Source organism: Sinocyclocheilus rhinocerous, unplaced genomic scaffold (genome assembly GCF_001515625.1).
Source record: "Sinocyclocheilus rhinocerous isolate Xijiao unplaced genomic scaffold, SAMN03320098_v1.1 scaffold497, whole genome shotgun sequence".
Classification (NCBI taxonomy): Eukaryota; Metazoa; Chordata; class Actinopteri; order Cypriniformes; family Cyprinidae; genus Sinocyclocheilus; species Sinocyclocheilus rhinocerous.
In genome coordinates, this window is record NW_015633189.1 from 398,221 (window position 1) to 424,896 (window position 26,676).

A 26,676-nucleotide genomic window follows, 5' to 3' on the forward strand; every position below is an offset into this window, starting at 1 on the left:
CCAAGTGTGCCGCACGAGTCTTAAAAAGTGAAGCCATTGCGTTTCGATCGCCCCCAGGTGGCTGGTCCCAGTATAGGTCATAAACTTCGCCCTCTCCATGTAATCTAACGGGACATGAGACAAACTAAATAATTAAATTTCACTTCAAATAATTTTTTTCCAAAGATGGCTTTTGTCATTTGATGTAGATTTTTATCATGCTGAGGTAAGTTCAAGTATTCGTTTTTTAAATAATTTTGGTTTTAGTTAAGTGATGCCATAAAAACAGGAGTGTGACGTCATGATTGACAGCTGAGACTGACAGCTTCTCTGAGTGAACTGAGGCGCCAACGGGCTTTTTCGGGATCTTTAGGAGGATATTGGAGTTGTATTTACCTTATTTTAACACAATACTCTCAGCAGACAAAAAACGGGAGCAGTCAGGCTAATTAAAACAGGGTCAGGGGCATATGCTTGCGATCGGCTCTGCGGGAGTGTGGGCAGGACGCGGCTCCACTTCGCTCGCTACTGCGCAGACTCTGGTCCCGAGTTCTCTACTGCGCAGACTCCGGTTCCAAATCAGCGCAATATGGCCGCGCCCTGTTGGGACAATGGCGGCTTCACTTTTCTTCAATGGAAGAGATTGAAGGTGCGTCGTCCATCTTTTTTTACAGTCTATGGTTTTCACCTGTACAAGTGAATACTGAGCATCGGCAGCTAATGAGGCTCATTGGAGTGACATCAACTCCCCTCTTCGACTGATTGGCTAGAGGACGAGCTGTTTTATTAATTCACTTAATTAGACACCATTTTTGATGATACATTTGTATTAATTCATAAAACAGAATCCAAAAATAAATGGAAAACATTGAGTTTCGGGGAAAATAAAACTGATTTAATGGCGCCCTAAATTAAAAGTTTACTCTGTGAAGTTTAATTGTGAACAAACAAGCTATGTTTACATTCATACTCAAGGTCTAACAAACATGTGGAAATCATTTCCTTCCTCATTAATGGTAAATGAAAATCATGATAAATATTGATATTGTATGATATGGGGAAAAAAATTAATGATCATTATTGGCGATAAATTAATGATAATATTTTTGGCCATATAGCCCAGCCTAAGTTTTAATGATATCAGGGTGAGTACATTTTAACAGAATTAAAAAAATTTAGCTATCCCTTTAAAATACTGCCTGTGGAGTCTCAATATTTCTTTCATCCATCCCTACTTTCTCTCTTCTTTTCCAGTGTAGAGATGTAGGAGATTAAATATTTAAGGTTGTGTGACTGCAGCTCTATTTTTATCCGGGCTCTTCTTCATTGGCATGCACAGCACAAAGGAAGCACTGCACCTCTTTCTCTCTACAGAGGGGATACCTCATCGCTCCAGCCATCACACCTGCCTTTAAGCATCATTCAGAGAGTTTCAAACTACAGCCCGACAGATACACACCCACACATACCCAGTCCGACATGCGCACACACTCGCACACATCTGTCTGTATCACTGTAGCTGTCACTCATCCTGTCACAGTTATCAAGGAGCGCTTCACTCATGCACTAAACAGAACGTGTGAAGACCCGGGTCAGGATTAGCTGGACTATTTCAAGTCTTGAGGTTCTGTTGACTACTTTGTTGCAGCAAGAAAAGTCCTCAGTCTCCATTATTAGCCCATGTAACTCTTTCAAAAGAGGGAATTCCACTGTGAGACGCCAACTCCAATGTGTTTGTGTAATCTGTTTAAATTGCGCTCGAAACAAAGGTGTTGGTGTCAGCTCAGCTAGTGTCTCATCTGAATAAGGACCCTTGTCTCTATTGATCACTGTGGCTTGAACTAAAAGGCTCTATGAGATTAAATGAAAGAGTTCTCTACAGGAATTCATTAAGTCTGTCTCCTTTGAACACTTCTCTGTGGGAATGAATGGTGCCTTTTAAACTCAAATCCTGTTTCAAAGCTCCTGGGAGAGTAAGCAGGAGTTTGGATGTCTGAGTGAGTGTCATTTCTGAACATCTGACATCATTATGGCGTTAAGGATTCGGGGTCAAAGACTTGTGCTTCAGGCAGTAGGAAAGCATGTGTGGGGCTTTGCATCTTCCTGTGACTGTAATTATATATTGACATGCATATTGAAGGTCAATAGGTCATTGAAAAACTCGTTGACAGCAATCACTTACTAATATTAAATCATCCTTCAAGTTTGGTCTTCTTTTAGCTTTAGGGCTTTGCTTTATTGCTTCCTTGTGCTCCGCTAAAAATCCAGATGATCAATCTTTTGTCTCTTTTTTTACTTCCTCAACTCAGCAAAATCACATGCCATTACTCTCTATTGATCCCAACTTGCTCTTTGATCACTTTCTGTGTGCTAATACCCAGAGTGCCTCAAAATGACCTCCATGCCCTCGCTAACAAAACTGGGCCAGATTCCAATGTGCACTTCTCTGTAACGTTGTTAATGTGCAGTGCTTCATAGTGCTTCAGAGTCTGAATATGTGTGTTTGTGTGTGTGTGTGTGTGTGATTTCAGAAGACATAATTAATTCATTGATAGAGATATGTTGATTTAAACTATGCTGAAAAATGACATGGTTTTGTCCTTCCCGTAAACTTTTGAGAGGGAAGCAAATCAGTTAATTAAATGTGAGTTAACATGCTTCATGTGTGACAAAGACTGACAAGGTCTTGTGCCACATTAATAAGAGTAAGGACAATGTGCTGTCCTTGAACACTAAGTTCAATTTGACAATTGCAATAACTAATCAAGCTCGATTATTAAAATGCAAAAAAAAAATAAAAAAAAATAAATGAATAAAAATAAAATCTAGTTTTGAAATAAATTGGTATTTTTAATATTTATATAGCAAGGATGCATTAAATCAATCAAAAGTGACATTAAAGATATTTATAATGTTACAAAAGATGTCTATTTTAAATGAATGCTGTTCTTGTACTTGTACTTTTAATTCATCAAAAGTTTTAAAATCCTTAAAAACATTATGTATCACGGTCTCTACAAAGCCTCTACAAAAATTTTTTTAAGCAGCACAACTATTTGCAACATTAATAATAATAAAACAATTTTCTTGAGCACCAAATCAGCATATTAGAATGATTTCTGAATGATCATGTGACAATGAAGACTGGAGGAATGGCTGCTGAAAATGTAGCTTTGTCATCAATGGAATAAATTACGTTTTAAAATATATTAAAATAGAAAACCGCTATTTTACTTTTTTATCAATTTAATGCATTCTTGCTATATAAATATTAATAATATGAATTTAATTCAGAACTAGATTTTATTTTCATTTATTTATTTTTATATTTTATTTTTATATTTTTATTTTCCTCTCCCCACAGCCTCTCAAATGTTTGTATCCCCCAGGATACAAAAACTTTTTTAGGGTTAAACCTATATTGTCAGAGTAGAAAACACCAAATATGACACAACAGACAGTAATTTGTGCAGCAGCACCGTACATTCTTTATAAATCAATAATTTTGAGAGTAGAGTATTAGAGCATAGGCATAAGTGAATTTCCTTATTGATGGGATCAGATTTCTATTTCCAAAGACGCTTGCTGGCTTAAGTGTGTGTTAAAGCGTCAGTGTAATGAGAAGCGGGCATGATACAGCATAGAGCTGGGGCAGGAAGCTGCTCTGTGCCTAATGTGCTGGATTATAAATGCACACAATAATATGAACGTTTTTTTAGGCCTCATTAGTCTGTTTGCCAGTGACTTTGTGTTGAGGTGCTGGCTGAAATCATTGTGTCCTTCAGCAAGGTCGTCCTTCATGCTGAATGCTTTTTCAGGTTCCAAGTGGTCAAGTTTAGACTCCTCTCATTTGTCCTCTAGTTCTCTATTTTTTTATTTTCCTTCTTCTGTTTTGTCCTTCATTATTTCTCTCAGCCTCTAGTAGTTCTCTATCTCATCTGTTTCTCTTTTCCTCTGTATTTCTCACCTCTCCTCACTCTCGGTGCTGCAGATGCAGTTCCCATAGCAACTAGACGATCCATGTCTGTCTGATATTTAGTCCATTAGTTGGCCTGCCGGTTTAGAATACTAATGAGTGAAAGAGAGAGAGTGAGGATTCTCTAAATAGCTCCAATTGCCCGCCCTTTCAAGGTAAAGGCTGCTATGAATTGCCTGTTGCAGTGATTATACTGAAATTCGCATGTAAATGAATCACTTACAGTAGCCTGCAGAGATAAAAATATTTTACACAGTTAGCAGGTTAAAGGAATGTGGAACCTTTTATGCTCATCTATCAATACAAAAGAAATATTTCTTATAATATTTTTGTGTATTTGCACGGCTGTTCAAAAGTGAGGAGTCAAAAAAAAAAACTTACTGAATGCAAACATTTGAACAATGGTGCATATTAACATACTGTGTACTGTATTGTAAGTTTATTAAAAAAAATTTTTTTTTTTGCATTGCTTCAAAAGTAATACCTATAGCAGCACCATAATCTTTATTTTATTATTAATTTATTGTTTATTATTATTATTGCAGTAAAGTTGTTGCAACTGCCATTGTTTTCATATGCCCCGTCCAGCACTTCACCATCCAGTCCAATAGGTGGTGCAGTTACAACTCCAGAAATAAGCAATTAAACACTAAATGCTGCCAGGCACAACATAGAAAGCAATCAGAACAATTAATTAACACAGAGATGCAGCATTACCAGCTCCATGAATGAACACAGCATTCGAAAACACAAGCTCATGTAAGAAACTTGACCACTGGGGTCACTGTTGGACAATGTGTTTCAAAATAAATTAGTAGTTTATACAGTAAACATTCAATATTCACATTTATCTCATTTTATTTTTGTACTACCAACAACTTTGTGATTAGAATTTAAACACATCAAATACGTACAGTAAATTGTTGTTCAGCATTGTGTTATGAGCGGGGTGTATTTGTGTCTGTAGAGAAAGGCTTAGCTGTAGAACAGGTTGGGGGATTTATATGGCTGTTGGAGTGTAGGTGGATGGGTATGATATTGTGCTTGTGTGTGTTTGAATTGGAGTGGATGAATCTGACCTACTTTCTCCTGTGCTAGCTCTGCATTGCAGCGTCTCACTCTCTCACACGGCTCCACCCCCACTGCCCTTGTGTCTTACATTCTTTCACTCTCTATGTTCCAACCAGCCAGAGATGTGATGATGGGAGGATGCTTCGTTGGCTCATGTACAATCCCCCTCCCTCTCCCTTCTTTCGGTCTGTGTGACTCTTGCGCACCTGCTCTGCAGCTAATGTCTCCACAGCCATTTTACCTCCCAACCTGTTTCTTTACAATCATCTCATTTCTTCTAATTGAACATAATCAAATGCTTATACATTTCCACATGTTACTGTCATGTTACTATTTTTTCAACTTTATATTTATTAAAGATAAAAATTTATCTTTTTTTTCATGTGATATACTTGATCACATTGATGGAAAAAGAAAAAAAAAAGTTTATTGAGGATCAAATCAGCATATTACAAGGATTTCTGAAGGATCATGTAACTGAAGATTTCCATTTTACTTTTTTTTTTTTATATTAATATTATTTCACATTTTTACTGTTTTTAGTAGTGATGCGTCATATTACTGTTTTCATTGTATTTTTGATCAAATAAATGCAACCTTGTTGAGTGTAAGGGGACTTCTTTCAAAAACATTATCTTAGCGACCCCAGATTTTTGAATGGTGTTTATGCTAAAAATACACTAGTCAGAGAAATAACCTTTTTTTTAGTGAATCGCTTGGGTTTGGAGTTAGAAAAACATCTGAAATCACTCATAGCATCTTCATCCTCACTCAGCCTCTCCATTTCACTCTTTTATACCCCCAGTCTATCCTCTCTCTATTCACATCTCTGGTCTTTTATTACTCAAACTCTTTCAGTTGTTACATACACTGACCCTCCTGCAGTGATCCTCTGCTGAGGCTCTGCTCTGTGCTTTGATGTTCAGACAGTGATGAATGACAGTAAGGAGTTTTATGGGTATATAGACATTATCTAGAGGTTTGGTAAGTCATGCTTGACTTCAGTAACAGCCTCTTGCTGAAAATGAAGTGCTAGGCTGTCCTTGCTATACCTGCCACGCTCTCAGAAATCTGAATTTACACTATTGATTTCCTCCTATTAGACCATCATATAATAATATCAACATGTTGATTTTTAAAAAGTGTGTCTCAATACCAGTCAGGATTATTTTTATATGATTTTAAGTGACTAGAAATTGACCCAGACTGTTTTAAAGTATTGCCCCCCAAAAAGATCATTTTGATTGTGCAGCTCCAATGGGGATTCTTTCAGGAAGTGACATTGTCTCCTCAGTAGGCAACAGGTCAGATAACAATGGGTGACGGATGTATAAAGTGTGCTGATTTTCATGGGGCATCTGTCCCATTGTATTGTGACCACTGAGGAACAGATTGTCTACTGTGAATCAGCCAATGGTTTACCTCACCCTTCGCAGAGAAAGCCTGGAAGATGTTCAAATTATTAGGTCCATACTGCACCCTACACACCTGCTGTTCATCAGAATCAATTCTATTAAAGATACGATTCATTCTAAACCTTCAGCACAGGTAATCTCTGGTCCACTTTGATCCCCGTGACCCCTCAAGAGGAAGTGTGTCTGCAAACATACTGCCTAAATATTACAGCTGACGGCAATTTCAGTTCCTGGTAACATGACGGGAACACAGGGGTCTGTCTTTAGTCAAGGAGCAGACCTGCAGATGTCTTAGTCTTAACCTTGGAAACATGCAGATATTCCATAGGAAGTATGGAGCAGCTTCCTGCATTGATCTGATCTGAGCCTTCAAAATTACTTGCATATTAGAGTCATTCTGATTCAGTTAAATTAACTCGTTGATGCATTTTAAAATATGTTTTAAAGGGGTCATATGATGCGATTTCAATTTTTCCTTTCAGATTGTAATATGTTCAAACCATCATGATTGATTTGACCTTTAACCATTAGCCATAGTATATCCAGGAGGTTTGTTTTCTTTGTTATTATTACTTATTTAAATATAATAAATATATACATTATACATTTTGCTTTGTGTTGTTATGATTATGATCATCTTAAAATATCTTTTGTCAAAAAAAAGATTGGTAATGATAATTATTTTCTGAATTTTAAAACTTTTATGATTAAACATTATAAAAATAAAAAAAAAATTCTCATTTAGAATTCATTAATTTAGATGTTACCACATGAAGCACATTTTTTGTTGACCTGACAAAAGATTTTACTGTTTTTCCCTGCAGGCCTGGCCTCTCTGTCTTCCATTGTTTCCTCGTTTGCACTCTCATCTTCACTTACTTGCTCATCCCTCAATCTTTTCTTCCCCTCCTCACTCATTCTCCTCCTTTCCCTCTTTCGTATTCATGCCCGCTGTTCTCTGAGAAGAGCTCCAGCTATGATCAATATTTCTTCTTGCTAAGCCTTTTCTCCCAGTGCTTCTAAATGACCTACTTTGTAATCTCCTCCTTAACAGCTGTCTTTAAAATTGTGAAAAAGAGCAGAGGCAGTGAAGCCCCGCCACTGATCTGATTACATATTAGAAGCTAAAGCTTCTGCTTGTGTTTGATAAATAGTAGTTTTAGAGGGCGGGCTTTACTCTACAGACAACTTTGAGGAAGCTGAATAATTATATTTCCTATAGTAATCTGTCTACTTGTCTTATTCATCATGTGTTGGTGCTTCAATGAACGTCATGCTCCTTTTGGCAGATTTCATGCACTGAAAATGAACTAAATGCCAATGAAAATCAAATGTAGCAAAGCTTAATTGTGCATTAATTAATCAATAAGGTATCATTTTATTTGTTGTAGTCTATATTTTTAATTAAGGGATCATGGTTAAAAATAATTTCCACCATCACGATCTGTGCTCTCTATTCTAATCCCTCTATACTGTAGGATGTGATTTAATAATAGCAACCTCAAAAAGGTGCTTCCAGCCTGAGGAAGTGTGTGTGTGTGTGTGTGTGTGTGTGTGTGTGTGTGTGTGAAAGAGAGAGAGAGTAAAGTTGAGAGACCTGCACACATGAAGTGTGATAACAATATGAGGAAGACAGTGCAGTCAGATTACTGGGGTGGGGCATATGAAGCAAAGGATGCTGGGATGCTGCCTCTCTTCTCTCCAGTGCACAGCAAGCATAATACTTTTTGGCTTTTTTTTCTTTCTTTTTGAGGATGTAAAGACTGATTATCCCAAGGGTATATCTGCTATTTTGGGAGGTGGGGTGTGACTATGTTGCAGACACACATTCATTCTTCTCTCCTCCCATTTTCCCTCTTTCCTCGACCCACTAAATCTACAGTACTACAGCCAAATTGCTTTGCAGATAAATACAGATGCAGCATAGTGATCATAAGAGACTGTTAACAGCTCTCTGGACCTCAGTTGCATCTGTTGGTGTGGCAGTAGAAGAGGAAGTGTCAGTGGGGGCTCAGTCACATTAGGAAATTCCTCCTTTTAGCCTGCTGACCTCCTGATACACATGCACATTGAGAGAGGGAGAGAAGGAAAAAATATTTATTTAAAGCATTAAAAAGCAAAGCATTAATGTAAAGCAACTCAAGTTCAATTATGGCCATTTTATTATAAAATAGTCCCAAAATATTTGGATACATAAATCATGCTTTAAATGTATGAATTTGATTGCATTAAAGGGTAACTTTGCAGATCTTTTTTATGCTCAAACAGCAACATGACAGACTAACTAAAGTTGAAAAAGTGAAAAAGCATAATAGGACCCCTTTAAATAAAACTTCAGGGGATTTGTGAGTTGATGAAAAGCTAATTAAATCATAATTAAAAATAAAAATAAATATTTAGAAAAACAGAAAAAGTAAAAACAATTTAACCTTAATTTTAGGGAGTTCTTCAAAAAAGTATTTAATGTCAGTGGGTTCGGATGACAAAAAATTTTGTGAATCCCTCAAATATAACATGAAAGCAGGTGACATCTACGAACACATGATGCTAGATGTTTTTTTCTCTCTCTCAGAAAAAACTAGTTCCCAAACAGAATAACCACAGGTGTAGTATATTATTACAGTAGTATATATATTCTTTATTTATGTGCTAAATATGTGTATTTATATATTAATTTTACATAAAATGTTTTGATATATGTACATACATCAAAGTTTGTTTAAAATTATATACTGTAAATATTTTTAAATATAACACTTATTTTTGTGCAATATTTTCTTGGAAAGCATGCTTGTGGAATCGTTCTTTAAAATTAATGCTACTTGGTTTGAAATGTTGTATAATGCAATGATATTCATATATTTTTCTGTTAGTGTCGTTTTACAGCTATAGAAATCAGAAACTGTCTTCATAAAGGTGCATACTTATTCAATTTATCCTAGAAACTTTCCCGACTGATGAATCGCACAATAACGTGTGAGAATATACAGATATATGACACAGTCGTGATGCTGTCTGACACTAGACAACTGGACTTCCGGTATTTACCTCTGCATCTCCTGAGTGCTCACTTCCCCTCCCCCTTTACCTTCTCTTAATACTACTTCTATTCTGGGTAGCAGAGCAGGCCTCAAAGGTGGTGAGTCAGTTGGCGTGAAGGGCACAGGCTCAGGGGAGAGGAGGGCTGGAAAGAATTGATTTTCCAATGGGCCATGCAGAGCTGTCTGCTCCCCAGCACTGTGTGAGAGAGTCGGGCTCACAGAGAGACTCTCAGTATGGGGAAATCTACCGTTTTCATGCCGTTCCCTGCTGCTAAAATCAACTACACAATTCATCAAGCAATGATGCAATTCATCGACTTGATTTCATTCCTGCCTCAACAGGAAGTTGAAGGAATTGTATACTATATGCACTGAGTAAATCCAGGGTTTTCCAACCCTTTGAAATGATTGTGAATGATGGGAGAGATTGATGCTGGTTGAGACTGGAGCAGCCCTACCACATGATGGGGTTCATTGGGTTGCCATAGAAACGCCTGGCGCAGCAACCTGCTGGTATAGTAACTTATGGAGCCAGAGCTTTTTAATGGGGGGTTTATCATCTGCACGATTTCTTACAAAAGCTGCCTGGTGAAGGTCACCCTTCTAAATCAGACTTCTGATTTAAAAATGATTGAGTTGTTATGGTTCTACTATAATGAACACATACAATCTTTAATAATGTTTTCAATGTTCAATGAGCAGACAAATTAGTTTTGGGAAGATGGGATTCTTCAGGGTATAAACAATGTTCTGGTTTCATTACATTAAAGTCAATCGACAGCATTTGTGACAAATTAATTTCAACTCGTACCTCATTTTCTTAAAAAATAACAGTTAGACACCTAGAATGACAGTAAATGGGGACAATTTTTAGATGATTCAAAAACAGAAATATAAAGTTTATAATTTTATAAAAGAACTTACATTATTTCTGCAGTGAAAACGTGTATTATTTGAGCCATGAAGTTGCTGTCATTGTTTTTATGATCATTTTAAGGTAGACAATGAAACATTGTATAAAAATATACAAAGAAAAGGTTAGTAAACTCGTTTTTCCACTAATATCATGTTAACACGTTTATGTCGTGTGGCTACACTATTGAAAAAAACCCCCATTATTTTAAAAGTCTACAGATTTGCCTTAAGGTGTTCTCACATTAGTGAAATTGCAGTGAAATTTCACAAGCAAAAAAGGTTCATTTTCTATTGTCAATAACAGAGAGATATAAAGCACAGCTCACACAGAAGTCACTTTCAAAAGCAGGTTTTTGTTGGTCAATGCATCAAATTCATGTAACCAACTTGAAAATGAGTGAAACCTGCATGGGAAGTTTTTTGCCCTCATGCGAAACTCCTGATCGCACAGATTCCTATTGGAATGACTGGATTTCGCACACAAAATTTTGCAGAGCAATGGTAAATGTGACCGCACCTTTATTCACTTCCATTGTAAGTGCCTCATTGTAAATCAGATTTTTGCTTTTTATAGAAAACGAGACAAGTGGAAATTCATCTTTGTGGTAACTCAATGCTTTAAGTGTCAATTGAGCCTAATGTGTACTACTGAACCCGGAATATTATAATATAATTTAATGTTCAGAATGGCTTTATCAAAACAGCTTTCTAATATAATGTGAGGATATATATATATGCATAAATGGAGCTAATAGGTTTGCTAGGTGTAACGAGGCTTTTAGTGGTTGGAGCTATTGACTTCAACTGCAGAGTGTGTGTGTGATACAGCTGAACTTTTACTTTTCCATTTACCCCTCTCTAAAAACCCAGTCGCTCTCTCTCAGCCAATTACTCTTGTGCTTCATTGATCCCCTCAGCGAGTCTGCCGTAAAATGCCCATCCACCCAGAACCAACCAACCAACCAGATGCGACAAGCACACAGAGCTCTGTGGACCAAAACAAAAACAAGAGCATGTGGAATATTTCAATGACTCTCTCTCTCTCTCTGTTTCTAGTGAGAAGAGGAAGCTACAGGTGAACATTGTCAGCCCCATTCACTGCAGTATGAATGGAAGGAAGTGCACTGTCGTTGTGGAAACCAAGATCAACCAATCACAGCCAGACTTCACCAAGAGCCGATCGGGATACATTCTCTCAGTGCCAGGCAACTAAAGGACCAGGGATCCCAAAACGACCCCTTTAAAAGGACATTGACAGCAGAATATCGGTTTTGTTCTAGTCCAAACTTTTGAGTTGAACCACAGAAATGAAGCCATACCAAATTTGCCTGAAGACAGGCAAGGAAGAATATTTAATTTAGAAAAATTTTTTTTTTATTAATTTGTCCCTAAATTCCAAACTTCAGTTTAGATTATGTTCAAGATGACAAGAAGGTAGCGATATATACCCTCAAAGAAGATTTACCAAACTCGGCGCTGTTTATTTATTAAACATTACAACCAAATGAAGGGCAATCATAAATGTAATATTTATGAGGAACAGGATGCGCAAGATGTAAAAGTATCTAACTTGTGTTTTGAGGTTTTTCCTTCAAAGGGAATTTGTTGGTTTTTGATCAGTGCTTCATATGGGATGACGAATAGCTCTGCTTGTGTCCCGACATATTGCACAGATCATAAGCAGTCCTGCGGTTGCTGCTGAATTTGATCAGATGCTCTTGAGCAGGATGTGTTGATCATATCCTTAAACTCATTAACTGCTCAGAGAGGTGCGTTAAACTCTCTCGTAATTTAAACCATTCTCTTTTTCTGCATATAGCTGGTCATTTATAGCACATATTGTATACAGAAACTGTCATAATGGATATAGCTTATATAATGTACTGTATGCACTATATGTATAATGTAGGTAGGACAAGAGCTGTCATTTATTCACATATTTCCTGATCTTGAGGTAGAATCAGATGGGGCGGCACAGAGCAGGAGGTGATGGTGGTGACATGTTATCTTCTATTTCCATTTTTAAAATAATAGACCCTGCCGCCAATAGTGGTCCCTTTAGTCCTTCACTCACTATCACTGGCCTATAGCCAAAAATAATTTCAACCACTTCTGTGATGATAAAGCCATTAAAAAGAAGCTCTCTCATGTTTACAAAGAACCGTGTTCAAAGTTGTCGCCATTTTACATGAGCCAAACATGCATTTGTTCCATTAGGGTCCGTTTTTACTTCTGTCAGCTAGTTCTATCTAGTCATATTTAAATATTTTGTCAATATTAACACTGCAAACAGCAAGTGTTTATATTACAAACTTTGCGCATGTATGTGTAAATGTGTTCAAATAAGAGAGAAAAAGAGCGGTATTGATTCATAGAACAAAATCAACAGTTCTGAGTGGAAACTCCCAAGATGTCTGACCTAGTTTGAAGCTTTCGTAACTCATAAAGAAAGTGCCAAGCTGAAAACTTACTGCTGTTCTTCATTCCTAAGGTGTTTGCATAAATCTGTTTTCCCATAATTGTTTCATTGTTTTGTTCATGGTTGTTTTGTTCACTATAAGCTCCCATCACTGCGTGTGATTAAAATGGGGGAAAGTGCATTCGATAGTGAGCTGTGGGCCATGACTACTGATCCGTCCAAGTCAAGACAGTCAGACTATCACTTTCAGCAAGTGATCGGTGATGCAGTTCAGTCAGTGTGTTTTTAAAGAGCCTCAAGCTACATGTGAACGCTGATCAGATAATCTCCAATTTGCTTCACTGACCATGTCTGCTTCAAATAGGTGCACACTCTCTCATCTTCTTCCTCAGTCCCTGTACTCACTCTTGACTATTAGCCTGGATTGGTAAAGTGTGTCAGTAAAAGAATGCACAAAGTACACATGGTACTTACGGAAGAAGATAAAGTCAGACGCTCTAATCCAGTTTCTTCTCAACAATTCTTAAAAGCAAGGAAGTGCAATAAATGGACTTATAGCATTTTCTAAAGATCTATTTTCTTGAATCAAACACTGATTGTCAGTTAGACTTTTTCTGGCCCTCAGTAGAAAAATACTGACAGTGTGTGAATGCGCTTTTACCTTGATAAAAGGAGTTATGTTATTGTTCAGTTGCATAAAATCCAACCCATTTTGTGGAGTGTTCTGGCAGAGATAGTCATACGATATATGATCCGTATATAATATAAAATAATTTATTTCTCTCTTGTCTTGAACCCCAGTGATTCCGTTTAAGTGCCGAATAATTCCAGTTCCCAGGTAAATGTCTGTGATGTTCTTTGTTGTAATTATACCTGTTCATCTTGGTTAATATTAGAGATTTAGTCTCATCCGATCAAACGATGTGCCTACTTTTATACTTCTATTATTTAATTAATGTATTTTAAAATTGTTTTACATTTTTAAAAGATGTTACACATGCTTGGACCAAATCAAAAAGGGAATCCAGTTTATAGTGTTTTTCTTTAAGAAGAGCTTTTTTCATGTGTATGTTAATGCAATAACCTGCATTTGTGCATTTAGTAATGAAAATTATTATATGGAAACAAACTACACTTTTAAATCATTATATTGCATAGACGCCTTTTACTGATTTGTTTTGTTTTAATAATCAAATAAATGCTATACCAAATATCTGCTCCTGAAAATAAACATGCCCTTGAAGTGTCTGCTCCAAGGCTTTTGCTCCATCACACTGATATACTGTCATTATTTAATTGATTTGCCACATACTGCTATTAATCCAGGGTGAGCAGCTGTTTGCCGCTGGGAAGTGCATTGACAGCAATGTTGAGGTATCATGGTTCGCACTGTTTATTCTCACACATGGCTGTTTTAATGCTTGCTCTTGAGTTCATGATGGATATTTATCTTATGTATGAATAATCATACTTTATTATTGTACTGGATTAAAATGCATTAAATCACACCATGAATCAGTGGCGATGCTACAGGCCAGGGTGTCACTGGTCCACCCAATCCTAATGCTGTGGGAAATAAAACGAAACTACAAAATAAAGTTATAAGATCTGTTGTGTGTGTGTGTGTGTATATATATATATATATAGTTTAAGTGCATTTTTACAAAGACATAACGTAATACCTTTATTTCGCGCCTATAACGAATTAGGCTCACTCATAAGTAGCGCTGGTAATTCGAGTGAATTCATTTAGTGAGTCGGTTCGTGTTAAACTGTCTGTCTTCTTTTATATGTAGTTTAGGAAAGTTTGATACTTTCTAATGAACTGGTTTGTCTTAAACAACACTCTCACATACAGCTTTGAAAAGACCAATTCATTCCAGTGAACCGGTAAGTCCTAAACAGTCCCATCTGATGTGTATCTTTGAAAAGCTGGTTCATTCTGGTGAATATGTAAATTAACATATTCCAGAAAGATTCAGCGAGACCTTACATGGCATTTCATATATATTTTTTTTAAGCATGTCTTCAACATAAATTAGGAAGTATACACTTTTTTTTATTACTAGTTATATTTAGTATAAATATATCTTTTCTACTGGCACCCTAATTAAGATTGTTAATTCATTCAAAAACCCACATATAATCATGTATACAAGTCTACCCTATTTCATAAAGATCCACCCACTTAATTGGAGATTTTGGCCTCGGCACGTGCCATGAATATGTGCACAATAGTCTAGTTTGGGAAGAGTGACACTTTACTGGGTATTATCTATGATTATATTGCCACAGTTAAAATTACACATTTTAACTAAGACTTATGGCTATGCTCTTAAGCTTGTAAATATTTTAAAATAGTATGTTTTTACTGTAGATCATCTATTAGTTTTAGTGTTGACAGGTATAATAGGGAAACGTTATGTAAGGGATCATGTAACGTACATCCAGCCGGTCGTTATCTCAGAATAAACCCCGACAGGGTGATCAGGGCCCTGACGCGAAACGGAGGGCTCTTGTATCAGCCTGAAGGGGTTTATTCTGAGACAACAAACGGCTGGATGTACATTATCCCGCTTATTACACGGCTACTTGCCACATAAGTAAATAATTAGACGCGAAATATTGATTTGAGTTGAAATATTTGAACGCAAAGCTTCCGTGAAGACCGCAGCTGCGAGCAAGCGGCAAATTCAAACAAAACGGACATTTAAGGGAAACGGTGCAGTCAAACCACTTATTACACAACATTTCACCACAAAAATAAAGGCAATAAAAGAATTAAGACGAAAATGTTTTAAAACCTTACCAGTTTGTTAGTTCTCTTATAATCCATTAACGTAACAGCGTACAAAACAATCGTAGCAAAATGGCAGCAGCTGCGTTTGTATGGAACGAGAGAGTGCCATAATTAAATAATTGTACACCATTTTGAATCGAGTTTTAATATTTTATTAGCTAAACAAACGCAAAGCTTCCACCAAGAAAAAAATAGTTCAAGCAAGCGTACAGCGCCGACTGCTGTTACCCGGATGAGCCTGTGTTATTAGCTTTTACCGGTTGTTATCGAGGGATAGCATACCTCGGAATGTCGCGACTGACCAATCAGAATCAAGTATTCCACAGAGTCGTGTAATAATGTTTAAGAAGCTACTATTATCCTAAATAAACTGATCTGTGATAATGTGAGACTACATAATTGAAGAAAAAAGAAAGAAAGAATGTTATACTGGTAAACTGCCAGTTTTCATGTTGCTAAGCTGCTTATGTAACAGCCCTGCACACTAATGTGACTAGGTACAATTTGGACCGTCCAGTCGAGAATTATAGTGTTCTCTATGTGTTGTCAGCTGAAACCTTCCTGAAACAACCACACCGTGGTCTGTCTTTAACGATCAGTGCATCAGTTTATTTGTCATCACAGTACAAAAATAAATAAAAATAAGCAGAAACAAAATGCAAAAAGTTACAGCAACAGATTTTCGTCTTTTTAAAAGAACAAAAGAGTAACAGATCCGTAACCCTTCCTCCCATCCGCCTGTCAAACTCTAGCCCGATAATATAGAGTCCTACCCTCTAATAAGCACGGCCATGCTCTGATCCTAGAAATCAAAATACACACATCACATTCTTCTATACAAATACACTCGTTCACGCTCACACACTCATGCAATCCTTTTTTGTAACACTGTTTTCAGTTCTACAAAGAATTACACAACAGATACAGAGAGAGTTTGACAGGAGTTTAATCTTTTACTTATCATTTTTTAGGAGTTTTTTTTTTCTTTGTTTCAAAGGACTACTCTGTGATGCAAGTGAAAAAATGGCACATTGTTGTGGGCTGGGGGCAAATAATAGCAGGTAAGCACTGAAGAAGGGCTCACCTACTTCAGCCCCCACAACCTCAAACCCCTGCGGTCTCCTCAGACAGATAGCTCACAGAAAAGTGCAAGTCCTGTATCCAAACCTCTCCTGGCACGTTTTTGAGCAAATGATTGGCTTCCTCGACCCTTAGTCACATAAAGCAATGCAGCAGGGCAAGCAGTCACACAGAATCCATCCATCCCACTTTCATATCATGAGAAGAACAGGCTTTTGCATGAATTAACAGAGACATAATAATGTTTGCTTATATGACTGTAACAATCTTTTTTTTTTTTGACTATAAAGAAAGAGATACATAACTACTGAAAAAATCATGCACGATTTAGCACTGTTGAGATGTTTTAAAGCGGGCAAATAGATCATATACAGTAACACACATTTTCCCTCCAGATCCAGTTTGAATTGATGTCATCAATGTGGCTGCAAATGTCAAGTTTGTAATATTGTTTGGTACTTGAAAACTATTCCTCTATGTAAATTTGATAAAAAATCGCTGCCTATCTCCAGAAATAGACCACATCTCATCCAGTTTAATGCCTATAGCTTGTTATCATCTGTGTTGTCATGTGTTAATCACTCATGATTGCTTTTGCAGTGCTGATATGTAGAACATCCCAACAGTACTTCACAGAGGAATTGGTTTCACATATTTAACTTTGATTGAAACCGATCGTCTGTTACTATGATGAATTACCTTGGTGTTTCTCAGATCTGAAAATGGTCTTAAACTAAGCTCTTACAGACGTTATCGCCTTGAATAACTCATTCAAATGCAAATGTGCATTAACCGTAATCTTCATTCGCACCATAAGGTAGCCATCGATCTAAATGCTGCAGTTTTTTTTTTACAACATTACAAAAATCTCTAAATGCAAGAGAGAAGTGTGTGAAAATAATAAATAACAATAAATTACGATTCCGATACTTGTTATTAATGGCAATCCTACTGTTCCAAAGTTTGCCGGCCTTTGGTGTGTTTTTAGACCTACATGATTTTCATTTCAAGGTATGGCACTGTTTTTGATACATTTACAGGCTTTTTTGTACAGAGACCCCTGTTGAAACTAGTCTGAGTACAAAACAAAATGACAAAGCAATGGCTCATTGAAGCAGGCATAGCAATATGAATTATTTTAACTTTTTTTTTTCCGTATTTCATTCCCTAAACACATATGCAGTCGGCTTACAAAAAACTCAAAGTAGTTTACATCATCCAGGTTGTGTGTGCATTCAGATGAATACAGTTGCTTTAAAAAAATGAAAAAGCTTCAGAGACGTAAACCACAGGAGAGGATCTTTTTAACTCTGTATCATGGATGAAAATAAAGTAGGTCTTTCTAACAAATGTGCTGACAACCTCTTATTTCACCATTTATGTTATCAGCCACTGTGCAATGCTGGCCTCAAAGTCATTTCCCTTTATTCTTTGTTTGTGGCTTGCGAACATAAACACGCTCAACCTAACACTCAGACGCCCATCTTCCCTTTTTGCAATTGGCTGTAACTGAGTTTGCAACAGCTAGGTGTTTAGCATTCAGCGATTGTCCAGTTTCGTGGACACAGGAGAACAATTGTCTGTTGATTATGAATCAGTCTCCAGTTCTATTGACAGTGGTGGATCTTGGTGCAAAGTGTCCAGAAGTCAGCTAGACAACAGCTGGATTCCTGTCCACATTCAAAGTTGTGTTGTTCTTTTTGTCTCGTTATGTCTTTTGAAGTCTTTTCTGTCAGTGCTTTTAAATATTCACTACTTTAGAGCATTTGGTCCACTCAAGTCTGGCATTTCTTTGTATTCAGGTCCAAAATTGCCATTGCTAAAGGTATTGAAAGACTCACTACTCCTTTTGAACAACATTAGCATCACCCATTGCTTCCTATACAATTTATGAATGTGAATAATACACTAAAACATGTCTCATTATTTATTCCACCCATGTAGGAAATATTTAAAAGGATAGTTCACCCAAAAACGAAAAATGTTGTCATTATTTATTCACCCTCTTTTCTATCTTCTAAAAGAAGAAGAGACAAAACAAGATACTGTTTCCAATAATAAAAATAAAGGTTCTTTGTTGGTATCTATTCTTCCACAATGAACCATAAACAACCACGGAAACTTTCCATTCTACAAAAAGTTCTTTATAGTGAAAACGAGTTCTTTAGATGTTTAAAATGTTCTTCACACTAATAAAAATGTTTTTTAAGAACTCAAAGGTTCTTTGGGAAACCAAAAATGGTTCTTCTATGGTATTGCTTTACAAAAAGTTCTTTATAGTGAAAACGAGTTCTTTAGATGTTTAAAATGTTCTTCACACTAATAAAAATGTTTTTTTAAGAACTCAAAGGTTCTTTGGGAAACCAAAAATGGTTCTTCTATGGTATTGCTGCTAAACCCCCCCACTTGGAACCTTATTTTTAAGAGCCTACAATGAGAGTTAATGGGGTCCAAAACAACCCTGTTGGACCCCATTGTTCCTGGACTAAGAAACACTGAGACATTTTTCAAAATGTCTTCTTCTGTGTTCCACAGAAGAAAGAAGGGCATACAGGTTTGGAACAACATCAGGGTGAATAGATTTCTCAGAATTTTAATTTTTGGGTGACCTATCCCTTAAAAAATGCCAGACGAGAGTGCCACCAAAGACATATCCAAAGCTCCCTCACCGGTCCAGGCCGATGAGCAGACGACTCCTCTCCTCCTCCTTCTGGCTCTCATTTTTGAGGTCTGCAAAGACCTGGGTGAAATAGTGAGGATCCGAGTTGATCTGCAGCATCTTGGCGCTCATCATGTTGATGATGGACAGGCAGCGGTCCCAGAATGTCTCCTTGGAGGTCTCCACAAGGAACGGCTTGAGAGGGTATGAGATCTCATTGCCCATGTAAGAGTAAGACAGGTAGAGGCAGGTCAGCAGCACGGCCTGCAGCTCATGCTCTGTAGCCACTTCGGAGGAGACCACGTCACGGCAGAGCATATAGACGAAAACTACGTTGGCCGGAGTGATGAAGCCCTGGTCCTGCCAGCCCTGCAGCAGCAGAGAACGATCCACGCTACGGAGCCACAGCACGGGGTCAGTGGGAGAAAGGTGCTTGAGTCGATAGCATCTCCGGCAGAGGAACTCTCCCAAACAGCGCAGCAGCTCGCTGGTGGAGGCTTGGACAATCACCCTCTTGGGTGTCCCGGGAACAATGTTAGAGTTGGAAAGAGGCGCCTTCTTGACCGAGGAAGCTGTGTTGTTGGAGTTTTTGGAGCCTTGGTTTGATGGACTCGACTGGTCCTGTGTAAAGGAGGAGAGATTTGCACAAGACTGTGACTTCTTGAGGTTCTCATTGTTGAGGTGAGAAACATTGTTCTGGTAGCCGGTATTAGGCTGCACCTTCTTAGACCCCTTTTTCTTGGCGGAGACAGCTACTATTCGTTTCCAAGGCAGTACGTTGATGAGTGGGTGACGTTTAAGATTCTTGTCTTTGGCGTTCTTGCTGTTCTGAACCGCCGTGTAGTGGCCCACGGTGGCCGGGCCATCCTCGAACAGGGCGGCCTTCCTGTAGCTGGGTGAAAGCGATAGCACGGTTCCCATGATGCCAGGAGTGGGTTATCAGAATCTCAAGGTTAGGGGTCAGCTAAAGAAGGTGCCAAACTGGAGCCCCACTGCTTCCAGAGACTAGTTCAATCTGTGTTAGACATCCAAATTTAGGTTGGTGCTCTATTTAAAGAAGAATGGTGTCGGGATAGATGAGAGCTCTGTCACTGCAAAGCCTGTAAAACAAAAGAGCATATATAAATACATATAATTTTGATCAAATTGGTGTTTTCCTGGCACATTTTTGATATATACATTTTAATATAATCCTTTTAATATAGCAATAATATAAATGTGTATTTTCTTTTGTTAGCATTTTAGCATTACAGACATTTGATGCTGCATAATGCACAATGTATGCAGTTTAACTGTGCAAATATAGTCTCTCTTCAGAATAAAAGATGCCTTATACTAGTACATTTTATCTTTATGATATTGATCTATTTGTTGCCTTTTTATATTTCTTGTCTTTATGTTAAATTTTAGTAAATTTATCAGTTTTTTTTCATCAACACAAATAAAGGGTTTTACCTGTAGTAGTACCCTAACCACTGTAATACTGCATGCTTGCTTGGGAATTAGGCCTTTTATTTTCATTAAAATAATCTTAAATTATTCATGCTATATCCAAGATGATTTCTCAGGTGTCATAATAATTATCTTATGTCAAAAATTTGCATATATTATTGATATTTATGTAATCTGTGACAATAGTACCCTACTGCTTTTTTGTTTTTGTTTTTATGTCGAAAACAGGCCTTATAAAGGTATTATGTCGTAGATACAACTAAGAGGCATGAATTCTTTATTCTTTGACACACACAATAATAATCAAATCATTATTTTTCAACTGCACGATTTTCTACAATATAAACAATTGATTTATTGTGTAGATCTACCACATTTACAATATCATAATTTACACCCCACATTTATTAAAAAAACATTACACAGTAAACTCAAACCCACCAATGAACATAAATAAAGACATCGCCATGATTGCAGATTTGATTGCACTGCCCTCTTGTAAATAATGATTCCACTGTATCACCGTGAATTTGCATTTAATTGGACATTTAATATTCTCGTTGCTCATTCTCATTCAATGCATGTTTGTAGATGATTTAACAAACCACAAAACACACACACACACACACACACACACAGACGTCTGTTTTGCTACTATAATGTATTTGTACATTGCTCAAAAATATCAGCCACTGTCCAAGGTTCTGAAAATGTGTAATCCTCCCTGCAATGTTTACATGAGCACTAGCGATTATTGACACTCATTTTCATCATCACGTCAACAAAATTAGAATAAAGAAAGAAAGAAAGATAAATCAACAAAATAAATGTTAATCAAGCCAGCTTACAATTCCTTTCTGAATATTGTGATACCTTGAAAATATGACCAACAATCAAGCAAATATAACATCTATGGATACAGAATCTTCAGAGAAATGCAGCTCACTTACAGGAATCTGCTCTCCTCCACGATGCTTTGGCAAAACAAGAGCCGCAGTAATGGCTGTCTGGGTTTATCCTTGATAAACTGCGCATCAAGGAGATGCAAAATCAGCCACCCCAAAGAAAAAGATTTAATACTAAGATTGTCAAGAAGCCTAGATTCCAATAAAATAATAGGTTTTTAATCTAACAAAACAATCGTCACGTCTTCTCGGAGGTCTCTGTAGGCGCTCCAGTGGTCTGGGGATGCTGGATGTCTCCTTTGGTTGGTGATGCTGAGAGCTGTGAAGCTGTGCTATTGGTCCACACCAGCAGATACGGGATTTAGGTTGATGTTCGGAGCCGCGCGCACTGTGCACTACTATCAGAAAACCTGTGCTAGAGCGCCTCCCGGTGTCTGTGTCCTTAATTCGGGATGTTGCTCCACTGCCCCGCCTTTGCGCACTTGGCAATCACAACAAACTTTTAGACTTGAAGGTCATTTAGGTTAAAGTAAAAATTTTTTTTTTTTTTTTTTTTTTTTTTTTTACAAATTAACAGAATAAAGAGACAAATAATATGTAGGCTATTTATAATTATATGCATTTAAATACACCAGTAGCTATAGCCTGCATTGTTTTAATGTAATATTTATTTAAATGTAATGTATATTATTTTTTTAAAAACTATTAATTAAGTTTATATATAATGGTCTCTTATAACATTGTTGCTAAGGACTGAGGCTAACGTTTCAAATAATTGATACCCAGGTTTATTAGTATGGGCAGACTATTTGGCATTTCCTTCTGAATTTGATCGCTATTTTTTATTTTTGTTTCACCATGTAGAAAACTCACCATAAGAAATGTGTATAGGTTTAGCACATATTTATATTATGAACTTATGATTATGACACTTATATTATAAACGATCTATCAACCCATTTAATCCCAAAAATCCAAATGTGTCATTAGTAACACTTTGAAATAATCAATAATAATACTATTTTTATTTTTATTGATTGATTTATTTTTAATGGAAAAGTGTGTGAAAATGTGTGTTTTATGGTTGGTCACAATTTTGATCGGTGGGATAATGTGTATACTGAATTAACATATTTCTGCAGTCATCAAAATTCTTATATATCTCAGCCCAATTATTAACATATTTTAAACTAAACTAAAGTTTCATCACATTCTAGGGTTACTATTATAAATAAAAACCCTTATACAACACTGATATATTACATATTTAAAAAGTGTTACTTTATTGTAACATATATCATAACATTGTTATATTAGTGCAACTAGTATTAAAACATCAATATTATATTTATATTATATTATATTTATAACATTTGAACTCTTAATTTAGTGCAATTTTCAGTGTAACTTTGTCATTTCAACATTTTAGAGTGACCTTCACTAACAACTGCAACTGGATGAGTATACTGTACATAACTTTACTGTATTATCCCAGCAGTCACTAGTGTTGCCATCAACATGTTTACTCATTCTGTGACCACACTCAACAAAACTGAACAATTGTGAATTCATATATTACTGTTAGACACCTTAAAGATAATGTGTACCAAAAATCTTTGTCATATCTTTATGATAACATACTTTAGTAAACTTTTGTTTTGGAGCTTTGATGCAGCCATCATCTTCTCATGGTGCAAACAGGAAGTAAACTGCCCTGCTTATGTGACAATTTGCACTAACCATGTGAGACTGCACATATTTAACCGAGACCCTTTGTTGTTTCCATATTTGCAGGAAATGCACTAAAACACCAGTCAGAAACATTTTTAGAGCTTTATTAATGAAAACCTTCTTTACGGTCACCGGAGGGATTAAGTGGGTTAACTTTACTAGAGGAATGCTCATAACTGAGAGAAAACTTGCGGAACGTTAGCCAAAGTTTCTTGTAAACATTCCTTGTTAGCTGGGTATGTGTTTTCATTTATCAAAAAGCAGAATGGTCAATGGCATAGAAGTACAATCGTACACTAGGCTGCCTTATTTATAGCAGCATTTTACAGAATATTTCAGCATCGGTGTCTCTGTCATCACCTACTGACCATAACAACCACAAAAAAATCTGAACAAATTCTAAGTAGGCCTACCATGGTTATAATCTTAACAACAACAACAACAAAAACAATAATAATTTTATTCGTGTAGCTGTCGCTTTTTTCCACAGTGACTTGCATATGAGAATAGTAATACAATGTTTTAGAAAGAAATGTTTTAGTTACTCAATCGTGCACTAGAAAAGTAAATGCGAAAAAGACTACAAAACCCAAACTGCCTCCGCACGCACGCACGCACGTATTAACGCACTTCCGGTTGGGCTCGCAAGTGCTTGTGGGCAGTGAGATTTTTGAATAGGGAAGATGGCAGCCGCGGCAGTGGTGGAGTTTCAGAGAGCTCAGTCTCTCATCAGCACAGACAGAAACGCTTCTATTGACATTTTACATTCAATAGGTAAAACTGTTTTCAAATCCTTCGGTAGAACTCTACTTTTCACTCAGCATAGCTACTTTAGTGCTTCAGTATTAGTAGGACTCGGGAGCCATGAGCCGGTGCTGACTCACTGTACTGTGTGCGCGCGCGTCTCAAAACCTAGTAAGCTGCCTCCGTAGGCAGCATTTTTGGACCTTAGGGCCGCGTTCGAAAGTTCGAAGCTGGTTTTGCTTCTTATGCGTGCTCGAACATTTGAATCGAACGTTCGAACGCACCTCCGATTCTCTAAAAACTGTCTAGGTAGGCAGCTCACTACGTTTTGAGACACAACCTGTGTGTATGGATAGTTAGCCTGCAATATTAGCCACCCTTCCAGGCCAAGGCGCATTTTATATAGTTAGGAATTATTTTAATTTTATATCAATTATAGCTCATAATTGACATTTTATTTTGTGATTGGCCTATTTTGACAATCTTAACTTGATTGACGTGTTTCATACCAACCTTAAAGTAAGCTTTGACATTTCTGTTGTTGCTGTCGTGACATTGGCTAAGATTTATTTCTTTCTCTATTTGGCTGCTGAAATCATAATTATTTTTTATTAAATAAATGGGCTTGCTACTTAGGGCATAACACGCAGTCTTAGATTAAATAGTTTGGTAGAGTTAAAGCTGGTGTTTTTTGACTAATTAAAACTTGTGCCGATTATTTGCCATCTTCTGTCTAATTTTTGTCGTCTCCAATACCATGTCAGCCTGATTCTTTTTTCTTCTTTTTCCTATGAGTAACATAATGACAAGTTGGTTTCAAATTAGATTAAACAAGATAATTATGCATAGGACTTGGTCATTATTATGTTAAGTTATTCTTAAAGGTGAAGTGTATTTTTTTTCTTAGAATTTTAAGTATTTAACCCAGTTTAATACGCAGAGACGGGTATAAGCAAGCAATTGGTAGGTTGATTTTCCCGAAAAGCCTAAACACTGTCGTTATCAAAACATTACTGCTATTTTGAGCACCCTGACAAAGCCCAACACGGCAACAATGGCTGAGCCAATGGCAGTAGTTTGGGGGCGGGATTATGTGTTGTTCTTCCAATGGCTGATGGGGGGAGTGTTTAGGGAAAGTTGAGTGTTCTGTTGAAAGTCATTATAAGAGTCGGCAGGAATGACACACTTTATTTATAAAGGTATTTCATTAATTCAGGCATTCATTAATTATCTTTTAATAAATATTAAAATCGTTTACACTCATGAGATTAACTTATAAATATTTTTTTGTTGTTGTCTTGTTTCATGGATGTGCTTCTTACAAATTTGTTTAAAGTTTACGTCAGTTATACAAACGGTCATTTACCTAACACATTTGATGTATTTATGTAATTAAAATGTTTGTATTATTTTAATAATTGTATTATTTAATATTTAATAATTTTAATCCTAACATCAGCATATATTAAATGATAAAATATAATATCTGGCATTTTCAGTGAGACGAGATGTCCAGGATGATGATGAAGAGGCGGTTCGCGTCAAGGAGCAGAGCATCCTGGAGTTGGGCACTCTCCTGGCTAAGACGGGACAAGCTGCAGGTTGGAATCAACGTTCTGAGGAGGGATGCTGTTCCTGCTATAGAAATGTTTTACTTTGTTGTGACACATCATCATTATCATTGCATGTTACTTTAGAGCTTGGTGGCCTGCTGAAATTTGTAAGGCCTTTCCTGATATCCATAAGCAAGGCAAAGGCAGCACGGTTGGTGCGCTCGCTCCTGGATCTATTTCTGGACATGGAGGCTGCAACGGGCCAGGAGGTAGAGCTGTGCCTGGAATGCATCGAATGGGCAAAAGCTGAGAAAAGAACCTTCCTCAGACAAGCCCTAGAGGTAAACAAAATTTGCATAAACAACTTTAAGTCAGCCAGTAATTAATCATGAGCAGTAATAAATATAAAATGTAAACTATTAATATAATATAAAATGGGTAGTTCCAACGCTAAGATCGGAGTGGATGCTTTGATGAATAAAAAGTTTAAAAGAACATTTATTTGAATTTGAAGTAATAATATTGCTATCATGACATTTAAAAAATATAAATAATATAATAAACAACTAAATTAATTAATTAAATTAAAGGGTTAGTTCTCCCAAAAATGAAAATTCTGTCATTAATTACTCACCCTCATGTCGTTTCAAACCCGTAAGACCTTCGTTCATCTTCGGAACACAAATTAAGATATTTTTGATGGAATCTGAGAGCTGTCTGACCCTGCATAGACAGCAATACAACTGAAATGTTCCCAAGTCCAGAAACGTAGCAAGGAGATCTGTAAAATAATCCATGTGACATCAGTGGTTCAACCGTAATTTTACGAAGCTACGAGAATGCTTTTTGTGCGGAAAAAAAAACTTTATATAACAATTCGTCTCCTCCGCATCACCCTGTAGCGCCATTTTGGAGAGTATCCGCTGGACATAAACT

At 36.8% G+C, this 26,676-nt stretch overlaps 3 protein-coding genes across 3 annotated transcripts in view; 2 read left to right on the top strand and 1 right to left on the bottom strand.

Moving 5' to 3' along the window:
- LOC107743773 (unconventional myosin-Id-like) overlaps window positions 1–14,088 on the top strand; it is a 71,784-nt gene extending 57,696 nt beyond the window's left edge. Inside the window, exon 22 of the mRNA XM_016557176.1 lies at window positions 11,454–14,088. Within this exon, the coding sequence (XP_016412662.1) occupies window positions 11,454–11,610 (157 nt within the window). The 3' untranslated portion in view covers window positions 11,611–14,088. The remainder of the gene's footprint in view (window positions 1–11,453) is intronic.
- Window positions 14,089–19,245: 5,157 nt separating this feature from the next.
- LOC107743795 (cyclin-dependent kinase 5 activator 1-like) lies at window positions 19,246–22,043 on the bottom strand. Its single transcript, XM_016557199.1, has 2 exons — window positions 21,758–22,043; window positions 19,246–20,455 (listed from the first exon to the last, which is right to left on the bottom strand). Exon 2 carries the CDS (start codon window positions 20,274–20,276, stop codon window positions 19,362–19,364), a length of 915 nt encoding a protein of 304 aa, XP_016412685.1. The 5' UTR covers window positions 20,277–20,455; window positions 21,758–22,043; the 3' UTR covers window positions 19,246–19,361.
- Window positions 22,044–24,088: 2,045 nt separating this feature from the next.
- The window catches only part of psmd11b (proteasome 26S subunit, non-ATPase 11b), a 15,606-nt gene continuing 13,018 nt past the window's right edge, over window positions 24,089–26,676 (top strand). The window contains exons 1-3 of the mRNA XM_016557177.1: window positions 24,089–24,217; window positions 25,687–25,788; window positions 25,885–26,081. Coding sequence (XP_016412663.1) covers window positions 24,127–24,217; window positions 25,687–25,788; window positions 25,885–26,081 — 390 coding nt within the window. The 5' untranslated portion in view covers window positions 24,089–24,126. The remainder of the gene's footprint in view (window positions 24,218–25,686; window positions 25,789–25,884; window positions 26,082–26,676) is intronic.

Excerpts from the sequence above, each read along its gene's own strand:
- LOC107743795 (XM_016557199.1), bottom strand. The coding sequence starts at position 20,276 with ATGGGAACCGTGCTATCGCTTTCACCCAGCTACAGGAAGGCCGCCCTG.